Here is an 8,807-nt window from a genome sequence, read left to right on the forward strand (position 1 = left end):
TATTGTCATTGTAGAAAACCTAGAATAAACTCTCAGTTGGTGGCACAACAAGTTGCCCAGCAATATGCAACCCCACCACCGCCTAAAAAGGAGAAGAAGGAGAAAGTGGAAAAACAAGACAAAGAAAAACCTGACAAAGAGAAGGAAATTAGTCCAAGTGTTACAAAGAAGAACGCTAACAAGAAGACTAAGTAAGTTTGAAGGATGCACTATCAAATGCTGAGTGATTTCAGTAGCACTGTGCGTTGATTAATTGTGCAGTTAAACTAACATCATACTCTCCCTCTTCCCTCCAATTCTTACAGACCAAAGTCAGATATTGTGAAAGATCCTCCTAGTGAAGCGAACAGTATACAGTCTGGAATACTACAACAAAGACCAGCGACTCAAATCACACTTCAAGGTAACTTTAGTATAAAGTTAAGCTCTCAGTATCTGACAACTGTGTTAAATAGCAGACATTTCTTTTTTTTTTTTTGATGGACAGAGACAGACTACTGTCTAACCCACAGGATCTGCCAGTGTTAGTACGGCAAGACCGTCAGTGGCTATGAGCCTTCTCCATGTACAAGCACTCAAACACTCTGCTGGCAAGGACATACTCAGGCACTGGAAATATTTGTTCTGTTGTCCATTAAGTTTTTGGTTCTCTGCTAAAATAATTGCATTGTCAATTGGGCAGTAATGCTTTTGGCTGTAAAACACCGTGGGGGAAAAACATTAACCAGCCATCGTAGTGGTCTGTCAAATTCTTATCATTGCTTGATAGCAGTAACAAAGGTTACTTTTTTACTGCCTTATCTGCAACTCTGTCACTCTAATTGTGAAGATAATTTTCCAAGTATACGGGAATTAAAAGACTGCATGAACAGATTTGCTAGAATCTTGCTATCAACAAAAAGCATGAATGGTTGGTTTCATGTTTGTCTGGTTTCAAATGGGTAGCTGTTTATGGAGAGAGGTTTATTCCTAGTCTTGCCTATACTGATACTCCATGGTTGTTTTCTTTAAGCGGTGTCTTGTGCTTTATTTCTTAAATCAAAAATTCAGCATCAAAGAGCAGTTTTTATATTACTGAGCTTAGAGAGCTACAAGAGGCAGAAATCAACTGGGCACTTTGCCTGTGCGGGCTATATAAGAATTGCATCTCTTTTTAAAATGTGCCATAATAAGTATTTTATAGTGAAGCCACATGAACCGAAGTAATATTCGTTAGCTGCAAACAGTTGTAAAGCACGTGGAGAATATGGTTTGCACTGCTGTTAGCATTAAGGTTGGCAAGACATGACTGCAGAAGACTGTTGTCTTGAAGTTCTTAAATAATAACATGAAAATGTTTAATAAGAGTGAATATCCTTTACACAGTAACTCACTTGATTGTAGTGAGGGCAGTGTGAGATTTGCTGTGCTAGAAGACTGAGCTGTTTGCGGGGTCTGCTGTTAACTCTTCCTCAGCCCCAAAGATTGAAGTGTCCATTCCTGATTTGATTAGAGAAATATGGCTTTATTGCAAATTTTTTTTTGTCCTGTTTTTTGAAATGGTACTTATTTTGAGACTTAGAATGTGGGAGACTTGATGCACTTGACTAATGACATAATATTAAATTGATAGATTACATCAAATAATTGTTTTTACTCCTTGAAGGAGTCGCTCTGTCTACTGCAGAGTCTTTTAGTCCATGTTTTGTGGCAAGCTTTTGTCATTCCTAATTAATCCTTAATGGTATCAGGTCTATCTGGATATTTTTAAGGGATACATCATCTCCTTCAGTTCTTAAACTATCTAAGCGTTTAGTGGAACTTTTCTTGCAATTCACTGACCTTAGGAGTGCTGTCAAGAGTCTTTTTAAAGGATCTGATTTTTATGGAGTCACAAGTTATCTGTTCAGATTTTTTTCATGCCCAGATTTCTTAACTGTTTTTTTGTTAATTGTCTTTTAAGGATCTCTGGATTTTTAAGAAATACTGTTTGAACTTCTTGGATACCATGCCTGTTTCTGACAAAGTATCTTCATTATTCCATGCCTTCCTGTGCACTTTCAGATTGATTGTTTTGAAACACATTTCTTATTTAGCTATAAATGTTGAAGCATCAGCGTGTTTAATTTTGCAAAATGACTTGAGTGGGCCAACCCCTTTGCTGTCTATAGGAAGCAAAAATTGTATGTATGTGCTGAAGAGGTTGTCTGGAGGTTTCCATCTGTGCTTCATCAGCTCTTTTTGCACAGGAGAGACCCTAAAACACCCTGCAGAAATGGTTGGAGGGCTCAGTTCTAAAACTGACGTAGAGAATATGTTTGTGAGCAGGACTATGGAGAAATTCTGCACCTCAGCCCTGCTTCCCTCCATGTTAATTTGTCATGGTACTTAAAGATGTATGGGCAGTTTCATTCAGGTGCTTGGTGCATGGCTTATCTCTAAGGTTGCTGAGCTTTTCCTGGGCAGAATGTAGTGCAGCTTAGGCCCATATGAACTCTTTTTAAATTTTTTAATATTCCCCCACCCCGCCAGATATGACTCTTTTGACAAGCAGTAGCAGGAGTCCATGTTCAACCCTGTAGAAAGGTGGAGGCGGTAAGGTCTGTTTCGGTATCTGGGCCAGCATTTTTTGGCTGTTTCTGAGTACAAGAGAAAACAAATGACCCAGGCAAATTACAGGAAGAACTGGGTTTCCTAGAGGAACTCGGGGCTGAGGGAGGAAATACGTATGTGTACTATGCTTCCGGGAACGCTTGCTGCTGTGTTTGCCGCTGATGCTTTGGGGGCAGCCTGCATCTGCCGAGACGCTATCTGAAAGCCGACGGAAACCCCAAAACTTGCTGAGCTAGCTGGCCTTTCTTGTTACCCACAAACAAGGTGACATCATTTAATCTAGCCTGTGGTTATGCGTTGAATTTGCCAACTTCTGCAAGCACGTATGTACAACGCATATGCGTGGGCATGTGTGTCTCACTGTTGTGGGAATTCACTGAGCACAGCTATGGGTTTGAAAAGGCTAGTCGCTAAACGAAGGGGCTGTTTCAAGTAGGAGGTCTTACTGACTGTTATCCCAATGCAGCAGTTTTTTAATTGTATTTTCTATCTATTAGAAATGCTTTTCCTGTGGTACTTGTTAAAAATTGAAGCAGCCTCCTAGGTTAGATATGAAAATACTATTTTTGGTGGAGTAACTTCATTTTTGGTAAGGAAGTTTGCAGAAATACATTTGTTCTATTTTTGAAGCTGTACAGCCGTCCTCAATACTTTATCCTGTCTAGTTCTAGAATACCATTTGGATAACTACTACTTAAGGACTTTCGCCTTGTGAAGTTACCACTGCAAGCCATTGAGTATGCATGGCAAATACAAAGTTGGCTTAATTTCCTCTTTTTTTCATTTGACCGCACTAGCCTAGCATGCTGCAGACAAGGAGGAGGAAAGGCAGATTGGTTTAAAAGCTGGAGCTTGATCCCAAAGTAAACTAACCTTCCCTCCATCCCTCGGAATAAGGCAGTTCTCAGCAAGCTACTTTTCACTGATGTATAAACTCTCCTTTTTAATTTCCCTGTTGGGAATATTCTGCTGCTTAAGCCTGACCCTTAATTAGGAGCAAAAGCTGTAAATTGCAGCAGTCGCTGCAGCTGACTTGGAATTCGCTGGTAGCTGGAGGAGCGTCCAAGGTTTGTTGTATCAGAGCTTTGGACCAGCCCCTGAAATGTGCATGAATGTCAGCTTCCTAGAGTCTAGACCCTTATTAGCTACATTACTAATTGAATGATAGCACAGCATGCAAATTACTGAGATAATACTGAGCTATAAATACCAGTGTGTTCTTTTCTGATGATTTTGATTTTTTTCTTTTTTTTTTTCCTTCCCCTAACCAAAAGTGCTAGCTGCAAGAAATACCGTTGTACATTCTGGATTTTATTTACAATAGCCTTGGTTCCAGAGGGAACATTTTGAGCGATTTTATACATGGGCTGATTGGGCATCTGATTTGTATAAGCTCAAAGCAGTTGAAAGAGAAGCCAAGTTGTCCCAGTGCCTGTGTTGTTTGCAGCTGCAGAGTTCCAATATGGGAATGAAAGAGCCGTGGTCAAATGCTTTCATGTGGTTTTGTATTGCAGAGTCACAGCCTTGTCTCATAACATCAGGGCACATGATGAGATGGTGAATTTAGATAAGAGAACTCTTTCATCTGCCCCTTGGGGAGGAGATCCTTTGGTCTCTTTGGCTCCTGTCCCCTTGGCTCTGCTGTAGTGTCCTCCTTTCTGGCAGAATTGGATTAGGGATAAGTCTACAGCAGAGCACCCTTTGCAGAGCTCTGCAAGACAGGTCTTTCCTCTGGGGCTGAGCATGCTGCTGCAGCCCTCACAGCCCGAGCTGTCGCAGGGAGCAGAAGGTCAAACCTTCGTCCTCCGCTGTGCGGTACTCTGCTGCCTAGGTTCTCCTCCCAGTTATTGCCATCTGCGCAGGCGAGCGGAGGACAAGTCACACCGGGTTTGTTGTCGAATGCTTTTTCTAATAAACTTTTCCTTTCTCATTTATTTTCACCCTTTTTATAAATGTTTTCTCATTTATTTTAGACCCAGACTGAAAAATGTGGACAGAAGTACTGCACAGCAGCTGGCAGTCACAGTGGGAAATGTCACAGTAATCATCACAGACTTTAAAGAAAAGACTCGCTCCTCTTCCACGTCGTCTTCTACAGTGACCTCCAGTGCAGGATCAGAACAACAGAATCAGAGCAGCTCGGGCTCTGAGAGCACAGACAAGGGCTCGTCCCGTTCCTCCACGCCGAAGGGGGACATGTCGGCAGTCAACGATGAATCTTTCTGAAAATTGCACATGGAGTTGTGGAAACTATGAATCAGGGTATGAAATTCAAACACTCCAACTGCCCATGCTGTTCAAATCCTGGAGAGCCTCTTCTGTGCTTGAACACACACTTTCTCGGACATCGACCTCTTACTGATGCAACCAGGATAATTTCTGCTTGCCGTGGGCATTTGGCCACCAAGGAATTTCTCACCCTAACGATTACTCTTGACACTTTTATGTATTCCATTGTTTTATATGATTTTCCTAACAATCATTTATAATTGGATGTGCTCCTGAATCTACTTTTTTATAATATCTGCTGTGCACAATTTTCCATGAACATTACAACTTTTTGTTTTGGGGTAGGGAGCGGGTGGGGAGGGAAGGGGGCTTTATTTATTGCATTCACAAACTCCATCCTCTTTCAACATATCCTTTTTAAGTTCAGTTCTTCCTCCAGTTATACTGTGTACTATCAGTTTTGATATAAATTATATATAAATATATATATAAATAAATATATATAAAGGGTTATTTGAAACCAATACATGGAAACGCTGGTGCTTGAAACACTGTGAAGTGAAAAAAAAAAAAAAAAATCGAACAGTTCAAGATCTGGGACAGTCCCCTTCTGTGAAAGTACTGAAACTGAAATGGAACTGGTCTTAGGTGAAAAGTGTTCCTGAAGGTTCGAACCTGGATGGGACCCGTTCTCTCTATCGTTCCTTCCCCGTTTCTTCCCTAAGCAATGGCTAAAACGTACTGGACACACGGTTTTGATTTTTATAGCTTGGGATCTGAAATGAGAAAAGATTGCTCCAGGTAGCTTGTATTTCCAGTAGGGTAACTCAGATCGGTGACATGCAAGTTCGTGCCCAGCTGGAGCGTAAGCCTTCACAACCAGACTGGTGTTGGCATGCCACGGATTCGTGTATTTTGGTAACATGAGCATCGCTATGTCGTGCATAGCCAATCCCACAGACGTTTGGTGTTCTAGATTTAATGAGTTTCATCCACCTGCACCGGTGACCGAGGTACCTTTAGAACTGGAGTGGTTTGCTTTGGGTTGGAAGGCAGCAGGGAGCCGTAGGGCTGGGAGCGATCGCGGGTTGAGGGAATAAGCCGGTGCTTGTTCCAGCCGGCGGCACGTGGGTCGGTCGTCAGCCCCCTTCTGTCTGTCCCGTCCGTGCTGTTGGGGTGGCTCTTCTCCTTGAAGTCCATCCGTAGCCCAGGAGTGGTTTCCGAACAGCACTTTGTCCAGTGATAACGTTGGGCTTGTCAGCGTTTGGACGCTTCTGGGTCTCCTGCTGTGGGAGCAAAAGTAGGGAAAAGCTTTCCTGCTGGCAACTGAGCAACGCGCGTGGCTCATGCTCATGACCAGCATCTCCTTCGTTCTTGCTCTAAAGCTATTCAGACTGTAATTTCTTTTCCTGGCCTGTTAGTGTTACTTTACAGTTTACCTTCCATGCATTATCCTGCTAAAACACTAGGCTGAAGAGGTAAAACAAAACTTTTTTTTAAAAAAAAACCAAACAAACAAAACCCAAACCTCTTCGGCTTTTCATCTTTATTTAGTGGCCCCAAGGTGCTTTGCAGTAATTTCGGGCGCAGAGGCTGTGGCTTCATTTGACATCAAATGCATAACTTTTGGGCATGATGAAAGAGGGCCACATTTTGACAACTTTGTGCCAGCTTGTTATATTGTGAATTATTTGCTTAGCAAGAGTAACTTCTCTTTGTGGAGGCAACTGATTTAAGATTTCTTTTAAAATCTGTGTGGTTTTGAGTAGCAGACGTAGGTTCCTTTCACACTGGTGACAGAAATGTGTAAGGGATCCATTGCAACCCCTGCTCGAAGGTACGTGCAGTGGCAGTGCCTTTGCAGCAGTGGTTTTATTCCGAATACGTTAACGTGGGCACCCCAACTTAATTCTGCTTATATTCACAGTATAGGCTGTATTTACCTTTTTAAGCATTTTTAAAGTATTTATTAAAGAACCAAAGGAAACCAGATGCTTCCTATGAGCATCAAGACAATTTATTATACATAGTTTTAAATACTATGAATTTCTCAATCCACATTTTAACATTAGTGGGATATTGCAAAGACATTCCTTTTTCCAGTTTTTACTATTCCTTTAAGGGTCTCAGGGAGGGTAAACTGGTCAGCCATATTTATTTATTTTACTGAAATGTATTGGAATAATTTTTTAAGAGAGATTTTTTGAAGATGCCCCTGAACTTGTATATTTTGCACTGCTTTATAAATGATCCATTATCAATTAGGCTTGCGTGCATCTCGGCCGTGATCCAGCGAAGAATGTGAGCGAGGTGCGAGTCCCTCTGGCTTCAGTGGGGCTAATTCTGGTGCTTCAAGTCAAACCGTGCGCTTGCCTCCTTCGTTGAATCTGGGAATTTGTGCAAAAAAGGAAAAAAAAAAAAAAAAAGCATTGTGTGTACCAGGGAATTGCTTCTTTTTCAAGTGAAAATGGACCTGTAGATCAGTTGAAAAAGCTTTAACGCTGTGACCAGCTACTCATGGCTACTGGTAAAGTCGGTAACATCTGTCTCTGGCCGTGCCTCCTTGATAAAGTAGCTTGCTATAAATAAGTGGGAAAATTTCTTTGGAACAAGCGACCTGTAATTCTGCATTCAGTAGAAATTGCTAGCTAAGCATTGAACCTCCCCAGCCTCATCCGTAGCTGTTGTGTTGTGGATTTGAAGGATAGCGTTTGCTTTTACACTTAATTTCTGAAGTTGGCATCCCCGCGGCATGTGTCCACAGGTGGGATTCCCTTCGCACTGTGTCCATGGGTTATCCCACTGTTGGTGGGGAGCGTGTTTAAGAACCAAACCAACCAAAACACTAGTGTAGGGGAAGGACCAGATACGTGGTGTTCAGTGGCACAGAAAGCAGGTAAGTAAAGCACAGTGTTACGTTTGCGAAGTTTCAACTCTTACACAGACACACACACACAGACACCAACACAGCTTGCCTGACTTGCTCAGTTTGATGTAGTTCTGCAAAGGAAAAATGACAGCATTTTACACCACCAGGCTATTTATTTTAATTGGAACACTTTGCTTGTTTCAAATTGGACAGATTGAAAATTTGGCAGCAGCTTCCGTGAGTTTATTTCCACTGAGATGTTTTCACCTGCCTTACCAAGATCATTCTCAGTCTACTTTTTTAAGCTCTACCATAAACTTAAATTATTGAAAATTTATTAATTGCTGACTATATAATAACCTTTGCTTGTATGTAACCGAATGGTTTTAAGAGCCAACATTTAGAGTATGACAATGGAGCTGAACAGTTTTTAATGCGCAAGCAGTTCTGTTCTTGTGTATGACTTGTAACCTTAATTTACTGTGTAAAGATGGTTACATTATTTCCTTAGCTTTGTTTGTTGGAGACAAATATAGAATGCTTGTTTAAGTATGTCAAAACATAATCTTATCTTGTGGATTTTTATGTTAATGTATTATACGAGCTATATTTTTCATTTGCCCAGAAAGACAGCTTGTATAACGCTTTTGAAAGTTTTTCCGCTCTGTAAAGTCTTTAGAGCTGACAGTCCTGTTAGGTTTGTTTTAATCTTCATGCTAAAGTGTCAATGGTGGTTTTGTGAACTGGTCAGAAATTCACAGGTCTTAAATGTTTTTGGGAAATTTATATTGGACACTGCTCTTTGTCTAGCAAATAAAAGATGTTAATATATTCCTGTTACTGGCATGTGCACGACTGTTATTAGAAGCCACTTTATCATTTTCCTGCTTTAAATAGAAATGTCTATTTATGAATTCTGCTTGTAGTTTTTTCACAAATAAAATAGTAAAATTTAATTAAATCTGAAAGCTCTCTTTTTTGGGAGATGCCAGCATTCAGAAAAAGTGAAGAATCCTGTTGTGGAAGCAGTTTGTCAGTCTGTATGTCTTGTCCATGAGCCACTGCTTGAGCACCCCACTTCTGCAGACACAGGGTTGTGCACACAGAAAACTTCAGT

The 8,807-nt window shown here is 41.1% G+C and overlaps 1 protein-coding gene across 1 annotated transcript in view; it reads left to right on the forward strand.

Annotated features, from left to right (window-relative positions):
* The window catches only part of RYBP (RING1 and YY1 binding protein), a 47,102-nt gene extending 38,498 nt beyond the window's left edge, over positions 1-8,604 (forward strand). Inside the window, 4 exon segments of the mRNA XM_069811841.1 lie at positions 15-191; positions 306-358; positions 361-403; positions 4,566-8,604. Of these exon segments, the coding sequence (XP_069667942.1) occupies positions 15-191; positions 306-358; positions 361-403; positions 4,566-4,818 (526 nt within the window). The 3' untranslated portion in view covers positions 4,819-8,604.
* Positions 8,605-8,807: the final 203 nt, after the last annotated feature.

Source organism: Haliaeetus albicilla, chromosome 24 (assembly GCF_947461875.1).
Source record: "Haliaeetus albicilla chromosome 24, bHalAlb1.1, whole genome shotgun sequence".
Lineage (NCBI taxonomy): Eukaryota > Metazoa > Chordata > Aves > Accipitriformes > Accipitridae > Haliaeetus > Haliaeetus albicilla.